Source organism: Monodon monoceros, unplaced genomic scaffold (genome assembly GCF_005190385.1).
Source record: "Monodon monoceros isolate NGI ecotype Baffin Bay Population unplaced genomic scaffold, NGI_Narwhal_1 Super_Scaffold_5, whole genome shotgun sequence".
NCBI lineage: Eukaryota > Metazoa > Chordata > Mammalia > Artiodactyla > Monodontidae > Monodon > Monodon monoceros.
The window spans coordinates 89,284,398-89,307,477 of record NW_021703782.1 but is presented as its reverse complement, the minus strand read 5'-3'; the positions used below and the strand labels follow the sequence as shown (position 1 = coordinate 89,307,477).

At 40.3% G+C, this 23,080-nt stretch overlaps 1 protein-coding gene across 2 annotated transcripts in view; it reads left to right on the top strand.

The window, feature by feature from the left end:
• Window positions 1-23,080, top strand: part of TMEM245 (transmembrane protein 245) — a 102,532-nt gene that overhangs the window by 10,448 nt on the left and 69,004 nt on the right. For both annotated transcript variants that reach the window (XM_029203038.1, XM_029203036.1), the window contains exons 3-6: window positions 1,149-1,250; window positions 14,304-14,420; window positions 17,172-17,396; window positions 18,666-18,835. In XM_029203038.1, the coding sequence (XP_029058871.1) occupies window positions 1,149-1,250; window positions 14,304-14,420; window positions 17,172-17,396; window positions 18,666-18,835 (614 nt within the window). The remainder of the gene's footprint in view (window positions 1-1,148; window positions 1,251-14,303; window positions 14,421-17,171; window positions 17,397-18,665; window positions 18,836-23,080) is intronic.

Genomic DNA, 23,080 nt, shown 5'->3' with positions numbered 1-23,080 from the left:
AGAAGGGCACTGGGGCTGCAGGGGTGGGGAGGAGGTAGAGGTGAGGAAGATACCAAATATGGAAGCCGGTTTCAGGTATTTGAAGGATTGTGAAAGAGTGGTTTAAACAGATCTCTGTAGCCATTTGGGAGAGATGTCAGAGCAACGAGCAGCTTCGGAGAGGCAAGTCTCTGTTCAACATAAGGATGATCAGTGTCAGAGCTGCTCAGAGTAATGAGTTCCCCGTTATTTGAGACTCTTCACTGTTAGCTGAGTGGCTGCCAGGATGTTGTAGAGTGATTTTTCAGGGACTCATTTACCTCCAAGTCTTAACTATATGGAAACATCAAGTTCTAATTTAAAAACAAAATTCAGTAACCTAGAGCAGTAGGTAGCCTATTAGTAGTAGTTTTTAGAGCTACTTATTGTTAAAAATAAAATAAAAACCAGAGTTGGTTGAAAGTGTGTCTTTGCTTAGAGTCTGATATGGAACAAAGCATTACTCTCTAGCTCTGCTGACTTGGAATGCTAAAGGAGTTTCTCAGCAAGATCCCCTAATGTCTGATGGGACTCATTTCGAATTTGGGGAAGGTAGAGTAGAGGAGGGAGGCAGGCAGGTATGTTCGTAAGGCTGTAGACCAACTCAGGGAAATGCAGAGGCTTTTGATCCTTGGCCACTTGTTAGCATTTTTGCTCTGTACACTGAGGATACATTAAAGCTTTTTGCCGTGCTCTTGTGGGCCATTCCACCCTTTCTTGAGAGGTAGAGTTCACACCCAGTGGTATTTCCGGGAAATCAAGTCAGGCACCATGACTTAAAGTTCTGTGCCTGATGCAGGTCATTCGGGGGTTAAACAGGGGGTTTGATGGTCTTCAACACTGGATGTGCTTTAGAATGGACTTGATTCTTCAGGTGATACAAGCCTCTTAAAGGTAAGCTGGCACATACCCAATCCTTTAGACCAGGGCCTCTGAGAGCAGGGCTGGACTTCCTGAGAGGAGCCCTGAATTGAGGTTTCAGTTGCCTTTTAAAAAATTTTTTCCCTGTGAAACAATTTTGTTATTAACATATTTGCCAAATTGTTCTGTCAGTCTACTAAACTGAGTCTTTTAAAGACAAGTGCTAGATTTTTATTTCACTAAAGATGTTAATTCTTAATAATTTGCAGCATCCTTGGCTGGCTCATGGAGAATTCCGGTATTCCTGGTTATTGTTTTCCTGATGTCTGTGGGCACCCTCTATGAAAAACAGAATGGAAAAGAGTCTTCTGGTAAGAAATACGGCATTCTATTAATATTACTCTTAAGAAGTATTTGGGAGAATAACTTTATTTAAAAAACATACTATGATGAACTGCTTTAAATCGGTGGTATTTTCTGAACAGAAAATAAATTTCTTTCAAATATTTTAGATGGTTAGACCATTTCCACCCCCCTTTTTTGCATTTTTAATTGAGGTTTAATTCATATAACATAAAATTAATCATTAACCTTTTTTTTTTTTTTTCTTTTTTTGCGGTACGCGGGCCTCTCACTGTTGTGGCCTCTCCCGCTGTGGAGCACAGGCTCTGGACGCGCAGGCTCAGCGGCCATGGCTCACGGGCCCAGTCGCTCCACGGCATGTGGGATCCTCCCGGACCGGGGCACGAACCTGTGTCCCCTGCATCGGCAGGCGGACTCTCAACCACTGCGCCACCAGGGAAGCCCCCATTAACCATTTTAAAGTGGCATTTAGTACATTCACAGTGTTGTGCATCCATTACTTCCATCTAGTTCCAAGACATCTTCATCACCCTAAAGGAAAGTGCTGTGCCCATTAAGCAGCTACATAAAGTTAGGTTATTTATTTGAGATCTTTCTTTTTTCTTAATGAGGTATTTATTGCTATAAACTGCCCTCTTAGAAGTGCTTTTGCATCCCATAGGTTTTTTGTTTTTTGTTTTTTTGGATTTTTATTTATTTATTTTTTAACATCTTTATTGGGGTATAATTGCTTTACAATGGTGTGTTAGTTTCTGCTTTATAACAAAGTGAATCAGTTATACATATACATATGTTCCCATATGTCTTCCCTCTTGCGTCTCCCTCCCTCCCACCCTCCCTATCCCACCCTTCCAGGCTGTCACAAAGCACCGAGCCAATATCCCTGTGCCATGCGGCTGCTTCCCACTAGCTATCTACCTTACATTTGTTAGTGTGTATATGTCCACGACTCTCTCTCGCCCTGTCACAGCTCACCCTTCCCCCTCCCCATAACCTCAAGTCCGTTCTCCAGTAGGTCTGCGTCTTTATTCCTGTCTTACCCCTAGGTTCTTCATGACTTTTTTTTTTTCTTAAATTCCATATATATGTGTTAGCATACGGTGTTTGTCTTTTTCTTTCTGACTTACTTCACTCTATATGACAGACTCTAGGTCTATCCACCTCATTACAAATAGCTCAATTTCGTTTCTTTTTATGGCTGAGTAATATTCCATTGTATATATGTGCCACATCTTCTTTATCCATTCATCCGATGATGGGCACTTAGGTTGTTTCCATCTCCGGGCTATTGTAAATAGAGCTGCAATGAACATTTTGGTACATGACTCTTTTTGAATTTTGGTTTTCTCAGGGTATATGCCCAGTAGTGGGACCCCATATTTGTTTATTTATTTATTTTTGGCTGTGTTGGGTCTTCGTTTCTGTGCGAGGGCTTTCTCTAGTTGTGGCAAGCGGGGGCCACTCTTCATCGCAGTGCGCGGGCCTGTCACTGCCGCGGCCTCTCTTGTTGCAGAGCACAGGCTCCAGATGCGCAGGCTCAGTAGTTGTGGCTCACGGGCCTAGTTGCTCCGCAGCATGTGGGACCTTCCCAGACCAGGGCTCGAACCCGTGTCCCCTGCATTAGCAGGCGGACTCCCAACCACTGCGCCACCAGGGAAGCCCCTTCCCATAGATTTTGATATGTTGTGTTTCCATTTTCTTTGGATCATATACTGTTTGATTTCTCTTTTGATTTCTTCTTTGATACATTGGTTAATCAGAAGTATTTTGTTTAATTTCCATGTGTTGTGTCCCACGTAACAAACCATTGCCAAATCCAAAGTCATGAATATTTACCCCCATAGATCTTGTATCCTGCAACTTTGCTGAATTTGTTTAATAGCTTTAATAGTTTCTGTGGCTTCTTTAGGATTTTGCATATATAAGATCATGTCTCTGCAAATGGAGATAGTTTTCTTACTTTCTAATCTGGGTGCCTTTTATTTCTTATCTTGCCTGATTGCTCTGGCTGAAACTTCCACTACAATGTTGAATAAAGATTAGTCTTCTTTAAAAGATTATTTTTTAAAGATTATTTTAAAGGTTATTCTTTAAAAGATTATTTTAACTTTTTAAAATAATCTTTTTTTTAAAGATTGTTTTTGAGGTACCCTGGTTGCACGTGGCCTTTATCCAGAGTGCTTTGTTAAACATACAGGTTTCTAATGAGTTGTACGGGGGTTGTGGTGGGGTGGGGTGCAGGGGCAGATATAGTCATTGTTCTGGGATCATCAGACTGGACTTCTAGTTAGCCAGCCATGTGGGAATGGCTGTGAGCAGAGAGGTAGGTTTGAATAGCACACAGTTTCCACAGTAATTGACATTTGTCCCTTGCTTCTTTCTGATAGTTATACATAAACTACAAGAGCAAATTACTAATTGCAGCAGATTTTTTAGAGGAAAAAAAAAGTTCTCAAATACCAGTGTGTTACAGTTAAGTTAGAAAATAGAGAGAAACAAAAAGAAGAAAAGAAAAATCATTAAAAATCCCACTGCCCACAGATTATACCAAAATGTTAACTAATGACTTTTATGCCTTTGGACTTTTTAAGACACAAGAAAACTGGATCACAGTGAAATTGTTTTGTAAACTGCATTTTAAACTTATGTCACGAGCACCTTTCTATGTCCATGAATATACTTCTGCAATGTTATTTTTCACATCTCCTTTTCATGCTAATCACAAGGCTATTTGTGGCACTTCCGTGTATGTGTATGCTTACGTTACAGAAGTTTTTAAAAATTAAGTTGCTGTTTATTATTTTATTTGGTAGATGAGTAGTGTCTGACAGTTGTAAGACATTTTTTTTTTTTTTGCGTTATGCGGGGCTCTCACTGTTGTGGCCTCTCCCGTTGCTGAGCACAGGCTCCGGACGCGCGGACTCAGCGGCCATGGCTCACGGGCCCAGCCGCTCCGCGGCATGTGGGATCTTCCCAGACCGGGGCACGAACCCGTGTCCCCTGCATCGGCAGGCAGACTCTCAACCACTGTACCACCAGGGAAGCCCCAAGACATCTTTTATTCATAAATATTTGTTTAGAATTTTATAATAGCTATCTGAAACAAAGAAACTTTAATTACTTATCTGAGAGTAGAAAATAAAAAAGATTTTATTTTATATTTTGCTGTCTTTCTAAGTTTTCTTTGCTCAGCCTCTCTTTCTGGTCACAATCTGTTAGACTGTGTGGTTATATATTGAACCAGTAGAAGTAAACTTCCTATTTTGGCAACTACTGTAGAAAGCTTGGTGGTTTCCACTTGTTCCTCTGATAAGCTTTGTCTCTTTTTTTTCCCCTTTCCCCTAATAGTAGTGGTTCAGACAGCTCTGCTTATCCTTCACCCCTCACCCCAGGACAGTTTTCTCCTTTTTTTTTTTCTTCTGGCATTTCTCTCTCTCTCTCTTTTTTTTCTTTTTTTCAATTGAGGTATATTTGACATATATCATTATATTAGTTTCAGGTGTACAACATAATGGTTCCATGTTTGTATATATCACCACAATAAGTCTAGTTAACATCTGTCACCTTACACAGTTACCAAAAAACTTTCTTCTTGTGATGAGACCTCTCAAGACCTACTCTCTTAACAACTTTCAAGTCTATAATAAAGTGTTATTAACAATAGCTTACCATGCTGCACATTACATCCCTGGGACTTGTTTATTTTATAACCGGAAGTTTGTGCCTTTGACTCCCTTCACTCATTTATCCCACCCCCACCACCAGTTCTGGCAGCCCCCCGTCTGTTCTTTGTATCTTTGAGCTGCTGTTTGTTTTAAGATTCCACATATAAGTGAGATCATACAGTATTTGTCTTTCTCTGACCCTTTTTACTTAGCATAATACCCTTGAGGTCCACCACGTTGTTGCAAGTGACAAGACTTCATTCTTTTTTATGGCTGAATAATATTCCTGTGTGTGTGCGCGCACGCACGCACGTGTGTATGTGTATATATATATGTATGTGTGTATGTATACACACACACACACACCACATTTTCTTTAATCATCCGTCAGTGGACCCTTAGGGTGTTTCTGTATCTTGGCTATTGTAAGTAATGCTACAGTGAACATGGGGGTACATATGTCTTTTCGAGTTAGTGTTCTTGTTTTCTTCAGATATATATCCTAAAATGGAATTGGCTGGATCATATGGTAGTTCTATTTTTAATATTTTGAGGACAGTTTTGTCCTTTTGACTGCTTTTGTCCAGGGCTAAGTAAGTACTTTACTGCAAGTATATGAATAAAGTAGGTCTAAACCAGGGGTTTCAGATGGATTTTCTCTTGGGTATAAATTCTAGTCAGCTGGTGATGGCAGCCTAGGGAGCCGTGAGGACAGGAGCTCTAAGACCAAGTATTGAGCTTGGGAAAAAAGAGGACTGTGTTTGATTATTATTCCCCATAAGCCCAGGATAGTGGTGTGTTGGCATGCAACCCAGATTTCTGGTATTTGTATTCCAGACTATTACAAGAAAGGAAGTCATAGAGACACAGAATAAATGTTGAGAGCAGATTTGGAAATGTTGGTTTTCCTTGTTTTGTTTACTCCTATTCCAGCCCACTTCAGAATAGGCTCTTCTTGATTTAGAATCTTTTTATGGACTTCTAGTATAGATAATCCTCCTCATAAAATAAATTTGTTTAACCATTTTTTTTCTAAATTTCTGAATATTTTTTTCCTGTTGCCCCTAGTACCTTGTTTCTTTTAGGCATCAGAGCTCAAGCCATATTGGGACAACCTTTCCATTTTTTATTGTCAATTCCCTCCTGTAGATGTCACTGTAATATAGTTAGGCACGGGAATGCTTCAGTGTACTGCCATGGCATTGTGTGCATTTATTCCTTCCTTGTCACCTCCACTGTCCCATTGTAGGACTGCTCTTGTAACCTAGTCTTGTGTAGGCATCTTTCTCTATGTCTTCTGAGCTTTGAATCTTTTGCTGTTTTACAATCTGTGGTTTGCTGGATGCACAGAATTAATCCTTTGGATGTCATCATACTTCAAAGCATGAATTTGTTTAGTTCCTAGATCCAGAAAACTCTTCTTATGTATCATTGCTGAGTTAGTTTCAGTGGTTCTTTCTGAACCCAGGGACCTTACTCAGTTCTTAGACCTTAGGAACTCTTACTTGGTATTTCCTGGAATCTCAAGTTAATGTAGGGAAAAATGTTAAGTGTCTACCATGCTTTTAAGTGTACTATCTTTTTTAATCCACAAACAAAACATTCCCCCCACAACCTTGTAAAGTAGATTTCTCCGTTTTGCAGATGAAGACATTTAATAACAGGTTAACTGACTTGCCCACAATCCCACGGGTGACTGGTGGAGCTAAAATTTAAGCTTACGTCCTTGACTCTAACCTACGTCCAGTGTTCTTTCCTTTCACCAGGCTCTTTGACAAGCATCAGCCATCCTGAAAAAGTATCGACTGCTGATGTGTCTTTTTTTTAAAATAAATTTATTTTATTATTTTATTTTATTTATCGTTTCTGGCCGTGCTGGGTCTTTGTTGCTGCACACGGGCTTTTTCTAGTTGCGGCGAGCAGGGGCTACTACTCTTTGTTGCGGTGCGCGGGCTTCTCACTGCGGTGGCTTCTCTTGTTGTGGAGCACGGGCTCTAGGTGCGCAGGCTTCAGTAGCTGTGGTGCATGGGCTCAGTAGCTGTGGCTTGTGGGCTCTAGAGCGCAGGCTCAGTAGTTGTGGCTCACGGGCTTAACTGCTCTGCGGCATGCAGGATCTTCCTGGACCAGGGATCGAACCGTGTCCCCTGCACTGGCAGGTGGATTCTTAACCCCTGCGCCACCAGGGAAGCCCTGTGGATCCGTCTTGCACTCAGTTGTAGTTGTCAGCTCCTTCAGTCTTCACGTTGGCTCCGGTGGCTTACCACAAGCACAGCACCCAGCTTCTCTGCCTCCCGGGCCCCAGAAGTCTTAACTTGGCAGAAACCTGGAATCCAGCTTTGGTGTGTTCCCCGGGCCTGTGAGAAAGGAGGAACATAAGCATTGTTGGTCCCCCCTATGCATGAGGCCTTGTAGGACTCTTAAAACATGCTATCTCATTTAATTTTCATAGTATACCAGTGAGATTAGTATTATACTTGTTTTACAGGTGAAGGAACTTAGACTCAGAGAGCCATTTACTATGAGTATGAGAAGTGCTTCTTCTAAAGCTAGGCTAACAAGTGTCAGATGTATCTTAAATAGCCAGGACACCCAGGATGAGAAGTACAGGCAATTCCACCTGGGCCTGATCCTCTTAACATTGGTAATTGTTTATGAGTGACCAGAACTACCTTGGTGAGGAAGGCTTCATCTTGTCTTAATTGTTTGGGATAGCATGTGATATGAATGAACAAGTTTGGTCCAGTTAAGCCCAAACTGGAGGAAGAAAAAGCGCAAAGTAAAATTTCTTACTGCTTGTCTGTCATTCCCCAGTTCTGCCGCTGTCAGTTAAATAGACCTAGAGAAACTCCTAGTGGTCCATATCCAGACCCCTGTTACTGACCAGTAGTAGTACAGTGAAGTGATACTAGAAGCTGTTGAGGAGGAGATGTATTTTCCACATTAGTAATGGAAACAGAAGCCTTCTTCAAAGGGAACTTTACATGCTGGGGAGATTTTACTCGATGTAAAGGGCCTCCTTCCAATAAGCATCTTTGGGTGTGTTCCTGGTAACTTCAACTGTCCCTGTGAAAGAGAACAAAGTACATCAAGTATCTCCTTATCTAGACTGGCTTCAAAATATGTTTCCCTCTATTATTAAAAAAAAATTATTTTGCCCATTGTTGACTTAGCCATATCAACAGATATTATCTGAACCATGTGATCTATTTCTTATACCGGAGTATGGGTTTCTGTCCCCTGGTGCTAGGCTGCTAATGTCAGTGGTCTGCTTATTTGGACATGTGTGGATTCCTGCTGTTTGGCCCTCCAGTTAATACTGGCCCGGGCTTCCCTGGTGGCGCAGTGGTTGAGAATCCGCCTGCCGATGCAGGGGACACGGGTTCGTGCCCCAGTCCGGGAGGATCCCACATGCCGTGGAGCGGCTGGGCCCGTGAGCCATGGCCGCTGAGCCTGCGCATCCGGAGCCTGTGCTCCACAACGGGAGAGGCCACAACAGTGAGAGGCCCGCGTACCAGAAAAAAAAAAAAAAAATACTGGCCCTTTCCCTGGGTAGATTGACTCTTGAAACCTTGGATGCTCTTTCCTTTCTTTGTTTATAGTTCTTGGCTCCCAAGATTATGTTCCCTTGTCTATGTGCCTATTTTTAGCTGGGGCTTTTTTCCCAGTACCATGAGTCTGCCTAGATTCCGGGTCCTGGCATTCTTTTGTCTAGTTGATCATCTCTCTGCCCAAACCCTTGGGGTTTTTGAAGTGCAGAAAGATATCACTAGACAAAAGTCATTCAAGTACATATCTGTTTGATGAGTAAGAGCAGTTGCCAAATCTTATATCCGTAATTTTCAAATACTCTGTTGATTTTTTCTGTGTGCTATTCCTTTCGTTCCTTTGTGAAGTTTCAGGCACTCTGAAAATTTGCTGAATCCTTTGTGTATTAACTAGGATGATATTGCGTAGTTTTCATTGATTTAGCTAAGACTTATTAAATATTTATTGTATATTTTAGTGATATCAGCAAGTTGGAGAAAGTTTTTAAACCGTAGTTGTGAAGATTTAATCTGTTGATCTTAACTTTTCCTCAAGTCTTTCAGTGATGACTGTATGTAAGATGTTTTGCATAGTTCTGAGGGGAGATCTAAAAATGTAAGGATAAGACTTAGGGAAACGGCCGTAGTACAGAGCAGGGAGGGGATGAGAGGTACAGGCAAATACTGTAGGAGTGCTAGTGGCTTGTGCTTATAGTTTATCCTGTCAAAGCCAACAGTTTTGATAAAGGTGATGGTGATAATAATATCATTTATTGAGCTAACTTCTGTTGAGTCCTACACAGCAGGCATTGTTCTAAGCATTTTATATGTATTGTTTCACTTAATCCTCACGTGAGATAGGAATTTCTGTATGCTGCATTTTACACTTGAGGAGACTAAGGCATCTAGATCCTAAGTAACCTGCCTGTGGTCATCCAACTAGTAAGAAATAGACCTGAGATTTGAACCTGGGCATTCTTGTTTCCTCACCTGTGATTCCAACCACTGAATTGTACTGCCCCTGTGCATAGTAAGTATGAGCACAGGTCCCATTCTCTCTGGTCCCATTCTCCCTCTGTATCCTCCTGTCTCTCCACTCTTACCATTGTACCCTGTGTTTCATCCTTATTAGACTTCCTAGAGTTCTTTGAACAGCACGCTCTGCTTTTTCTTGCCTTTGTGTCTTTACACCTGCTTTTTTGTCTTTCTGGAAAACTTTTCTACCTCTGTCCTCTAAGATACCAGCCTCTTCCTTTCTCCCCAAGCTAAACTTGTTCTGTCTTCTTTATCTAACTTGCATAAATGGATTTAAAGGATGGCATCTTTTACCATTCTTGTCAGATAGCCCCTTTGGAAACTCTTCTCTGTTCTCCCAGGCATGGGTTAGGTTTCTATCCTCGGTGCTCCCCAAATATTCTACACTTACATCTACATTAGCTCTTAACATACTGAATCATAACTGATAGTTTAAGTATTAGACTGAGCTTGAGACTAGGGTCTTAACTTAGTCTCTCATCCCAGCAACATAGCCTAGTCACCTGTGTGGTGAATGAATGAATGCTCAGTGGGAGTTTAGAAGTATAAGCCAAAATGCAGCCAAACTGAAAGCCCGTATTTGAGGAGCTATAAAATGATCTTGTTATTTTGGAGCTACCTAGCCATCAGGGGACTTCTTTCTCTGACTCTCTCAAGGATAAGTTACCACTTCATTAAATTACTTGTGAAGAGGTAGGTTTAGTAATTGAGGACCCTGAACTAGTCTTTACTCTTATATGAGAGAATACTTTGTTTCTTTGAGTTTTTTTTTTTTTTTTTTTTTGCGGTACGCGGGCCTCTCATCGTTGCGGCCTCCCCCGTCGCGGAGCACAGGCTCCGGATGCGCAGGCTTAGCGGCCATGGCTCATGGGCCCAGCCGCTCCGCGGCATGTGGGATCTTCCCGGACCAGGGCACGAACTCGCGTCCTCTGCATCGGCTGGCGGACTCCCAACCACTGCGCCACCAGGGAAGCCCTTTGAGTTTTGATTGGAAGCCTCCCCCTTCCCCACCTTACTGTGCTGTCCCAGGCCATTAGTCATTAGGTGTTCCCAAACTTTTCTCTTGCGTGGACCCCAAGAAATCTCTTGTGGGCACACAGGAACCTAAGACCTCTCTGGTCTCTGATGTAATCAGTTTGTGTTTAAATTTCTATTTGGAAGTCTAAAAAGAACTTCAGTATACCCCAAATCTTCATCCATTTCCCCTACATGTTCTCTGTCTGATCATAATCTGGAAATTTGGGGGTCATCGTTGAACCGTTTATTGTTTTGTCACCAAGTCTGGTCCACTTTGACTACTCCATGTCTCTTAAATGCAGCCGCTTTCCCAACATCTTTCCTGTTAACCACTGCAGACCATGCTGTCATCATGTCTTGCCTGTAATACTGCAATAACTTATCTCCCTCTACCTACTCTTGGTCTTCTCTAATCTGTTCTTGACCAAACAGTAGGAATGATCTTTTTATATCTCAAAACTGATTATTTATTTACAGAGTGGGGAGATGTGGTCATAAAAGGGCAACATGAGATCTTTGCAGTGATGAAACTGTTCTGTATCTTGTATCCATGTGATACTCTGATTGTGGTAGAGTACTGCAGTTTTGAAAGATATTACCATTGCGGGGTGGTGGGGACAGGATAAAAGGTACACGGGATTTGTCTGTATTATTTCTTACAACTGCATGTGATGTTACAATTATCTCAATAACATTTCAGTAAAAAAAATTATCCTATTTAAAACTTTTCAGCGCTTTCCTACTCCTTTTGGGATAAAGACTGAAGTCCTTAGTATGGTCTTCTGTGACTTGCATCATCTGGCTTACCATCTCCAGCCTTTGTTTATTTGATACCAGTTTCCTACTGTGCTCCAAACACACTGACCTTTCACTGTCTTTAACATACCAGTTTCTTCACTTACAGCCTTCCTGTTTGCTTCCATCATCCAAAATATTATTACTTACCTTCCTTTGGTTAATTCCTCCTCATTCTTTATATGTCAGCTTCATTTATACTTCTTTTTTTTTTTTTTTAAAGAATCATTTGGGAAACTTTCTGTTTTTTAATAAAACCCTATTTTATTTATTTATTTATTTTTGGCCACTCCTCATGGCATGTGGCATCTTAGTTCCCACGCCCCCTGCATTGGAAGGGTGGTGTCTTAACCATTGGACTGCCCAGGAAGTCCCCATTTTTACTTCTTAAAGAGAAGCCTTTCCTGATTCTCCAGACTAAGTCAGATTTCTTCTGTTAGGAGCTCATAAAATACCCAGTATTCTTCCTTTATAGCAATCATCACAATTTGTATACATTCGTTTATCTGTGTGGTACTTTAATTCGTATCTGTCTCTTCCACTCAGCTCCATGGGGGCAGGGTCTGTGTTTTTATCCCCAGCATTCAGTACAGTGAGTAATGGAAACATGTAAGACATGAAAGACACTGTGTTTTTCTGTCAGCCCTTGTTCTCTTACTGGCATCAAAAAAGCACCTTAGATACCTAGGCCAGGAGAATAGGTTCCAATCCAGATATCTAGCTTATGCTCTCTTCCCAGATCATGAGTTTGAGTTTCTCTTGGATTGCCTAAAAATTAAACCTCTTTCAGGCTACAGAGGCATTTATTAGAGGAGGGATAGGATATGATTGAGCAAGATGAGTGTGCTTGATCCTGATGGCTGAGGCTACCGAAGAGCCATCTCAGACCCCTGGCCTGCTTACCTCTAGGAGATGGCCAGCCTTGAATTTGTTGGGTGTGCAGAGTTTATCTGAAGCTGTAATTCATTGACCTTCCGAAGGTCATGGCTCTTTTCATTGGCTTGGCAGAGCTTTATGTTGTCACATTGAATATTGGCCTACCCAGAGGTCCCAGCTGCATGAGTGTGGGTGTACATATGATTTGGTGACTGAGAACACTCGCGTTCTCAGTTGGACAGTGGAATCCATGCCAGCTAGTCTAAATAGAAAGAGGTATTGGTTAGCATAAAGAATTTGCACATACAGAATTTTTGGAAGGACCAGACAGTTAAGCTTGGATCTGACATGCAGAAGCAATGCAACCAGGAGAAATGCTCAACGACACCAAAGGACTGTTTGAGCAGAAATGCCACAGCTGCTGCTGCTTGCCACAAAGTTGGAGATCAGACAGCAGAACCTCTGGAACTTCTGCTAAGTACCTGCAGAAAAACCATATGACTGTATTTGACATGAGAGCTTCCAAATTACAGTGAGTCACTTAGGGCTTCCAAGTCTGCACAGGCGTGCCTGCACAAGTGTTCTGCTGTATCACATGTGGAACTGTAGCTGCAAAGGAGTCCAAGAAATACAATCCTTAGCTTTCCAGTCTCTAGGGCACAAGAAAGCACACTAGAATGAGGTGTTGTGTGAGCTAGTCTGTGTTGTCTGCCATAGCAAATTAAAGGCTGACCATTATAGACAGACCTCATTGACCAGTGAATGTTTGTTTTGAATCTCGTGCAAATGGTTAAACTTGGTTTACTACCTATTAGGAACTTAACATGAGAACCTGTAATGTGAAACAGGGTAGTGATGATCTTTTAGATTTTCAAGTGGTGGATTTCGCCTGTGCTGAATTATGTACTTTATAGATAGTCGGTTGACCCTTGAACCATGTCAGGGTTAGGGACACTGACTCCCCCATGCAGTCAAAAATCTGTGAGCTCCTGTCTCTGCCTCAGAAACAAAGGAATTGATAAATGACTCACCCAAGGGCAGGAAGCTGAAACAGTTTGGGTAGAATCAGAATTCAACTCCTAGTTCTTCTTTTTTTTTTTTTTTTTTTTTTTGCAGTACGCGGGCCTCTCACTGTTGTGGCCTCTCCCGTTGTGGAGCACAGGCTCCGGACGCGCAGGCCCAGTGGCCATGGCTCACGGGCCCAGCCGCTCTGCGGCATGTGGGATCCTCCCAGACTGGGGCACGAACCCGTGTCCCCTGCGTCAGCAGGCGGACTCTCAACCACTGCGCCACCAGGGAAGCCCAAATCCTAGTTCTTTTGATTCCACATGTTGTGATCTCTCATCGAACAAAAACTTTTCCCCACACCTAGTTAATTTAAAGATCTGTAAAATAAAAATACAGATACTATATTTATTGAAAAAAATCTGTGTATAAGTGGACCTGCACAGTTCAAACCCGTGTTGGTCAAGGATCAACTGTATATGGTTTTGCATGATACCCATACATTTGCATATTCACTCATGGAATGTTGTCATTGAGAGCAAGTATGGGCTGTTCCATGCTGTGCTAGGAGCTAGTAATACAAAGGAAAGTAAGTCTGCATTCAGGAAGCTCACAGACTTGGTGTGGCAGTGTATTTCAACAGAGATGTGCAGTAAAATTAACCTGTGAAGCAAAAAAAATATAAGCGTGGCACTCCACGTTTATAGATCTACTATCTGCCACGTGCACCAGCATCAGGTTCCCAAATGAGAGAGATACACAGAGAGTCCAGGAACCTGCATTTTTAGCAGACTTACCTGTTGCTTTTCTTTTTTCTTTTTATTGGAGTATAGTTGATTTACAGTGTTGCATTAGTTTCAGGTGTACAGCAAAGTGAACGAGTTATACATACATCCACTCTTCTTTAGATTCTTTTCCCATATAGGTCATTACAGAGTATTGAGTAGAGATCCCTGTGCTGTACAGTAGCCTGTTGATTCTGAAGCATTCTCCCTTGGCGAAGAACCACTGGTCTGGTGGGTCAGTAATAACCCTTTTGTTTTATTGCTGTTGAAAACTTAGGAGTATGTTTCAGTTTGCAGGTTATTTCCCATTTTGTCCATTGCCTTTAAAAAGTTTAAAAAAATGCATGCTTGTTTTACAGGAGCAGAGTTACCAGGGCAAGTTATCTCCATGGCAGCTTCTACTCTAGCAACCTTGGCCATCTCCATCACAGGGTATGAATCGAGCACTGAGGACCAGCCCTCTACCCAGCCTGCAGGTGACTGACGTTATGAAGGAGTGCCTTCAGAATATTCCGGAAAATGAAATATATTTAGAATATAAAATTAAGAAAGACACTAGCACCACAAAATGCTACTTGCTGGTCCTTCATTCTTCTCTCTGGTTCCTATTTTTACACTTTTTTCCTTCTCATCTTTGTTCTCATATATCACTTTTTTCACACATTTAATTATTTATCTTCTTAGGTTTCTTATCTTGATTCTTCATTCTTTCCTTTTTTTTAAAAGTGCTTTTCTTATTTTTCTTTTGTTATTCTCTCTCACTTTCATGTTATTTTTCTTTTCTTAGTGTCCTATTTACCTTTGTCCATATTTTCTCTTACTTAGTCCTTTTATTTTCCATTTCTTCTGCAACTGTCAGTTCTCCTCCATTGTTCTACTTTGCTCTGACTCTTTATGTTGCTTTTGTTGTTGTTGTTGCCTTTCTCCATCTCTTTCTTTTGTTCTTTATTTTCCGTCTTCCAGTCATTCATTTCTCTGGCATTTCTTGCTTTTATTCTCAAAGTTTGCTTTGCATGCCTCATGCTGTTAGTATATTGACTGTTTCCCTTAAAACAGAGCCCTCTGGTTGTTCTGCATGCAAAGCTCCTATAAGATCCAGCTGATAGGTTTATACCAGATTTAAAGTCACACTGTACTTGCACAGGATTCAGGAATGTAAAAGGCCTTCCCTGTCTGTGCCAAGAGGTCCATTAGTGCCAGAGGTTTGGGAGCTAAGGAATGTTTTTCATGAGCTATTTTTGAAGAATGGACTTCAGAGAAGTCTTAAAAGAAGGGATCGGCTAAGAAAAAGGCATTTGGGGTAGTAGGAAAATGTTATTTTTCTTGCACATCGAATCATGTTTTCAGCGTGGAAAGGGGATGATGTTTTAGTTATGGACTTACTGCTCTTCTAAATATCTGCCACATCCACCAACGTGAAGTTTCCAAATTAGGAAGGTATTCAGAGAGTAGGGTCAAACAGAAGCATATTATAACTAGCTTGCACTTTAGCCCCAAACCTCAGGGTAGAATGTTTGTTCTGGTGAGGTGGGCTGACTTACCATGGTGCTAGTTATATCAGTAGTAAAAATGTACTCACAACTAATCATTTAACATTAAAAAGAAACACTAAGGAAATTATGACATAACGTTCAGAAGGTTACTGTTTGGTTACTTATGAAAATTATGAAATAACAGGGAAGGCATTGTTAGAACAAATATTTAGTGAGTACGTTCCATATGTCAGTTACTATTGTGTGTGCTAGGAAATCAGTGGAGGGGAGCGCAAGATAGACAAGGTCTTAGCTCTCCTGGAGCTGACATTCAACTGAAGGGAGAAAGTGGGAAAGGTCATAAGTGGAACATGATACAACTGTGTAAAATATGTAAAGACAATGGGGCAAATAGGGCGTTGAGATTAGGAGTGTTCATGGTTTTTTTTTACCTAGACTTTAAGAAATATGGTATACTTTTATCATTAACTTTTTTTATGGAAGGCAAAATGCAGATTTTAGGATCTTATGCATTTCCATCATCATGGTATATTCTGAGTAATAGTGAAATGTAATAGTAGTCGCGTTGTTAGAAAACAGTGCCTCGTGAAATAATTGAGTGATATCCTGTATTTGAAAATTCCTCATCCCCAGCAGTCTGTCATTTTTTGTATCTTATTTTAAGAGAAAGATATGCTGCAAATCCCTGGCTGGTTCTTGTAAGAGCAGTTGGATCCATTTAGGTAAAATGACGCTGAAAAGCCATATTGTTTCAGAAATATATATAAATACATCTACTGTAAAGTTAAAAGAGGAGGAATTTTTTTGTTTGTTTTTTTGCGGTGCGCGGACTTTTCACTGCCGTGGCCTCTCCCGCTGCTGAGCATAGGCTCTGGACGCACAGGCTCCGCGGCCATGGCCCACGGGCCCAGCCGCTTTGCGGCATGTGGGATCCTTCTGGACCGGGGCAGGAACCTGCGTCCCCTGCATTGGCAGGCGGACCCCCAACCACTGTGCCACCAGGGAAGCCCAGGAGGAATTTTTAAATAAAGAATTCTGTATGTTAATATTTGTTGCTTTATATGGTTTGGGTAATTTTGATGGGCTAATTATAATTCTCAGTTACTTTGTCATGTGTTTTTCTTCAGTTTTTTTGTCTAAATGATATACATAAAAATATAAATGATATATATGTCATAAAAAAACTTGAACAGGGCTTCCCTTGTGGCGCACTGGTTGAGAGTCCGCCTGCCGATGCAGGGCACACGGGTTCGTGCCCTGGTCCGGGAAGATCCCACATGCCGCGGCGCGGCTGGGCCCATGAGCCATGGCCGCTGAGCCTGCGCGTCCAGAGCCTGTGCTCCGCAACAGGAGAGGCCACAACAGTGAGAGGCCTGCATACCGCAAAACAACAACAACAACAAAAAAAACCTTGAACAATGTTAAGTATATGAAGTAAAAAGTAAAACATTTCTCATACTCAACCCTACTCCCCCAAAAACTTAATTTCCTTAGATGTAAACACAGCATTAATTCTCCACACCTTTTTCATTGCATATGCAAGCATACATCCAAGTCTTTTTTTCTTTTTTAACCCAATGTGATCATACTGTCAGAATACATTTTGAAAGCTTAAACTAGGATAGCCTAGCAATTGCTCTGTATTACTGTTTATTAATGTTATTATTTATAACTTATAAATAAATAATTTATTTTTAATATGTGGGGGATTTTTTTTTTTCTCTCCCTCTTCAGGGACAGAAACCATGGACAGAGGAGAACCCCCTCCAACACTGTCCTCATCTTCTTCACCCTCCTCCCCTTCACCCACCTTGGGCAGACAAAGGCCTGAAGTTGGAACATTTCTTAGAAAGAAGAAGACTAGCGATATCTACTTTGTGTCTCTCCTTTGGGCCATTGTTGGAGTCCAGATCTGGTTGAACCTGTGGATTGTACAGTTGCTGCCAGTGCCTATTGCAGGTAATTGGTTAATTATGATCTTGTCTTGCCTTGGAAGACTTTTTTCTTTAACTTTTGGATTTTTATGTTTGAGATAACTTTACTGTCTTTTTTTTTTTTTTTGTGGTACGCGGGCCTCTCACTGTTGTGGCCTCTCCCGTTGCGGAGCACAGGCTCCGGACACGCAGGCTCAGCGGCCATGGCTCACGGGATTACCGTCTTTTTAAATAAAAAGGGAGAGCAGGCTGTGAACAAGGTGGCCCCTTAAAAGTTTTTACAACTCTAATTACCCTGGTCTTATTCTTGAGACCCTAGGAGCTTTCCTAGGACCTCTCCAGAGATTTAAAAATGCTGATGAAGGAATTGTTGAATTGGCATGTAACACTAACCTATGGTTCAAAATAGTAAACTGTGAACTGTTAGATTATAAGGCCAGGACTAATGACACAAAACTCCCTTGAGTTAGGGAAATTATAGTGGTTGGGATCCATTATCTAGGGTCCAAACTTCAAGGCAACCCTCACAGATGAATAGCACTTCTTTCTAGTCCCTCCACCTTCTTAGTTGGCCTTTAACAGAAGGCTTAACCTCTGTTTGAAGGGCCACCACACTGCCCACCTGCAGAGGGGTACTTTCACATTGTAGTCTGTGTGGTTCCCACTGAAGTTACATAGTACACAGCTGTTTGTGACAGCCCTGCTCATACTCACCCTGCTTCTCTACCGAACCCCAGTAAGAGATTCAGATGTACAGAGCAGCATCGAGTAGAGAAATAGAAACAAATGAACATGTTGCCCTGCAGTGGTATAATCATGATGCATGTGGAATACCTTATACTCCTCTGGTCACTAAACATGAAACATCTAAGGAAAAGAACAAAATTTGGCAAGAGCAGCTATAATAGCCAAAGAGATTAGGACATGTCAGGGGTTAGTATTCTTTACCCTGGAAGGGTAAGGCGTGAGGGGCCAAGATTGTAGTCACTGAAATCTTCATGATCAGGGTATCTTATGTTTATATAGGCTGTGAATCCTTGACCCCTTCAAGGATTAAGACTTCACAGAGAAGGAGGAATATAGGTGGGTGGGGATTGTGTGAAAATTGTCCCAGTTACATGAATTTGGAATATTTTGAACTTTCTTCTCTCCCTTCTCCTTTTTTTAAAAAAAACCAGTGTTTTAGCCCTAGCTTTACTGTTTTAGGAAGTTATATGAAATTGAGGAACCTATTCATGTTAAAACTTTGTAATCTCTATCTTTTTTATGTGTGTATTTCTCATCTTCCTTATAGTATGGATACTCAAAAAGCTCGTTATTCACTTTGGCGTTGTGAACTTCCTGGAGAAGCGCTGCTTGGTGTGGTGGCAGGTTATAGAGCACTTCCTGAAGGAGCGGCAGGAAGCCCTGGCACCATGGCCAATTATCGGGATTGGAAAATTCTTGTTGAAAGTTGATAGCAAGGTATTGTATTTTAAGAACTTGAGCTATTTTAATGGGGTTTATGTATTTCATTGTCTAAAATATTCCATTTTATGGTATATTGGTATTTATGTTTTATTGGTGGATAGCACATTTAATGTCTAATTCTATGATGAAATTTAAAGTTTAGAATTATGGTTTATATAAGGATGGGATAGATTTAGTTTCAGTAAGTACTGTGTTAGTATTTTTACATCTTAAAAATGGGAGACAAGGAGCACCTAGTTCAACTGTCTCATTTTATAAGGACCAAATTGAAATCTAGAGGGGTTAAGTGACTTGTCTAAAATTATATAGCCAGGTGGTGGTTCAGTTCAGTGAATATTTTTGGGAAAATTCTCATGTGTCAGATATTATGCTAAGTCTTAGGGAAAATCAGATGAATCCTTTAAAACTAGGTACAGAAGCTGTGTTTGGTGGGGAGATAGCAACCCCTTAAAATTTAGAGGCCGAGTTAGGTTCAGAGGCTTAGTGGTTAAGAGCATAGGCTCTGAATTCAAACTCTGGATTCAGATCCCTGTTCTACTTATTAGCTATGTGACCTTGGATGAGTTTCTTAAACTTTCTGTGCCTTGGTTTTCTTACCAATACAATGAGTATAATAGCTGGTATACCTCATAGAATGGTTGTGAGTGTTAAATGAGTTAATATATGTACAATTCTTAGATCAGCATCTGGTACACAGTAAGCTCTATATAAGTGTTAAGCTGTTGTTTTAATTTGGGGAGGAGAAGTGTGTACAGGATACAGTGGTAGTACTGAGCAAGAAATGACTCACTGTCGGAGAGCGGTGGGAGAGGGGAGGTTTTGCAGCAGAGGTGATGACAGAGCAAATTTTGAAGCACAAGCAGGAGTTTATTAGGTAGACATGACAAGAAGAGCAGGTGGATGGAGCAGTGCAAGGGCACAGAGACTCGCATAGCATGAGTTCTTAGCGAACACCAGGAAAATGGCAATGGTTGGGATGTGTGAAATGGTAATTAGTGGGAGGCAAGGCTGGAGGGTCAGGTGAGACTGGATCACGAAGGCCTTTTTATGTGCCATGCTGTGCAACCTGGATGTCATCACAGGGCTAGTGACTGCTTCCTTTAACAGGTCCATCCATGACTTACAGTTGAGAAACACTGTTAGTTGAAACAAATGTAGATATAGATGAGAGCAGTAACTGGAGTTCATGTGAGGAGGGAGGAAGTCAAAGGAGATGCAGGGGATACATTTTCTTACATATTGCCTGATGGTCTTCCAGAAAGTTTGCCAGTTTCAAGTCCCACCACTGCAACATGTGAGAATGCCCATTTCCTTGAGCTCTTGCCAACACTGGATGTTATAGTGTAACAAAAAGTCCATTTTAGTTTTGTAAAGAGAAGTATCTCAGTGTTGTTTTAATTTGAAAATTTTAAAGATAAAAATTAGGTTGACCATCCTTTTATTTGCTTATTGGCTGTTTATATTTTTCTTTTGTAACTTGCCTATTGTGTTCTTATTAATTTTTTTCAATTTTTTAAATAAGAAAGAATCTAAAACTTCTCACAAATTTCAACGTATTTATCACATCTCCCTGATTAAGGTGAAGCTTTATCTTATTAGAGCAGATTTATCACTTCAAACTGTTTAAAGAGGGTAACTCTAACTTCAATTAATTTCTTTGTCTTAGTACTATCGGATGGGATAGAAACTGAATCCCCTTCTCAGTGTTCCCATGTACTTGTATTTGGAGCCCTTCATTTAGGAAAACTCTACAGTTGTGTCAGTTGAAGTTCCAGGGGTGTCGAAAAGTATTTGTTATGGAGTAGCCTTGTAAAAATTTTTCATTTTTATTCTGATTTATATGTCAATCTGTCCTTCTTAAGGAAGAGAGACAGTAAAATGAATAAAACTAGCATTTTCTGTTATATGTAATACATACCAGAATAAATGGCTCTCTCAAACTGAATATTTAATTATAGTTGATGTCAAAATTATGTTCTGTGTAGTATAATAATATATGTGGGCTCCTGCTTTGGGGAATAAATCTATTTTTCTGTTTAATTGCAATTGATTGGACCAGTGTTTTTGAAATGATCCACATACAGGAGATTGTTTTAAGTATGTGTCTAAACATGTATTGGGCGTACTTTAGGGAAAGCTCTGCAAGGAGCATTTAGTTACTCTGACGAAATTATGCGTCTTAGTTTTTATGCTTTTTATGTCACTAATAATGCCTTAAATCTTATGTTTACTGATTTTTAGATTATGTATCCACTAATCAGCATGAGTTATTATAGTGCTAAATATTGTGAGGTGTAGGTGACATAATGTTGATGTGAAAAAAAGGATATTATATATGGTAGAAAAATGTGTGCCTAAAAAATTGGAAATGGAAGGAAATGCACCAAATCTAATCAGAATCTTAGATATGTCTGCTTTTTCGCCAGGTGTTCACTGTTCCAAATGAGCGCTGAAATGTTTTACTCTAGGAAATGTGAAATAAGTAGTATTATAAAGCTATAACTACAAAGTTCAATGAAAATGTAGTTTATGAACATAAATTAGTTTATACAGGGACTGAAAACCCTTTTGGTGCATGATATGTGAAAAATCTTAATTATCACTTTGATCTTTGGAATTTGGTGTGAAAGTTCAAGCCTATAAGCATTCAAGTTATTTTTATGTATTTTTAATTATTGAATTGCCAACAAAGCTTGTGGTTATCATCATTTCAATCGTGTATCTTAAAGGACTGCTACATTCACTTGATTTAAAAACTTTGTTAATGCATTACAATTTTTTTTTCCAGTTTTTCCTTTGTCTGAGATAATTTCCTCCTCATGCTCTCAATGATTTTCTTTTCTTTCCTTTTCATGCTATTACTGTATTCTCTAATGATATGCCCCTGTTGTTATCTTCTCTCTCTCACCGTACCCCCCCATCCTCAAGCTCTGGCACTGGCTAAATAAGAAGGTAAACAAACACCTGGATTTTGGTTTTTACTATTGAATTCTGTAACTTCCCCCCAAATCTCCATTCTCACCCTGTTTCTGTCCACATGTCAAACTAAGTTTTTGTTTTTAAAGTTCTAATTATAAGCTATGGAAGGTCATGAAGCATTAATATCGTCACAGTACAATTTGCTAAAAACTCAAAGCTATTTATTTAGGATGTGGATGATATCTCCTTGCCCAAGTGTGTGTAAGTTCTGTCTTGTAGTCCTTTTGTTCACTGTGATTTCCATTCCTTTTTAGCTCTATAATGTGACCCAGTCTGATACTCTAATCTCCTTTGTTGTGTGAGAGCACATTAGGCAGAAGTTACTAAAAAGGAAAGAAAACTCGTTATGGCTACTTTTTCTATAAATAACACAGTAATTTTTAAAAAATATAAATTTGTGAAATATTTGTCTGATTCTCTTGGCTGGTAATGTTATATGTTGTCCTTTTTAATAACTAGTATTCCAGAATTTTATTTTTATCTTAAAAAGGATTGTAGTCATGGCCTATGATATCTAATTTTATGTATTTCCCAAAGTGTGAGGTATCTGTGGTCAATGACTCACATGATCAGCATGGAATTTTCAATAACTTCAATAAAGGCTAATGCAGATATATTAGGAGTGCTGTATCTCTGTTATATTGTCCACATACAGTAGTTCTGACTTAATATCATCAAATCCCTAGGGCAGATAGCAAAAGATGACATCATTCATGTGTATTGTCTTTAAACACAATAAGACCTTAAAAATCGTCAGTGAAAATATAGCAGGCCTTAATAAAGATGTGGCACCTCTTGGAAATAGATCAAAATGTGACTCTTGGGTGTAAAGATTAGGGTTTCATTCTTTCTGTTGAAACAAGAAAGGGGAGACTCTTGACAATGCTTATGCTTTTAAACGTTGGATTGAAAATAAGCAGTGTGTGAAATAAATAAATACAGACACATACCACCACCACTACACACACACAAACACACATACACAAATGGCTATGTATACCTCCACTCTCTAAAAAACTGGTATGAGTAAATGAGTTCAATCCTTGGCAAATGATAGTGCTGCAAATATAAGTTACATTTTCTTACTTTGATTAAAGTAGGTGATTTTATGTATTTCCCCAGTTTGTGTATATGAAATGAAATTGTCCTCTAGAGATGAGAGAAAGGCGATTTAAAGTCATTAGGTTCAGGGACTTCCCTGGCGGTCCAATGGTTGAGACTTTGCCTTCCAATGCAGGGGGTGTGGGTTCGATCCCTGGT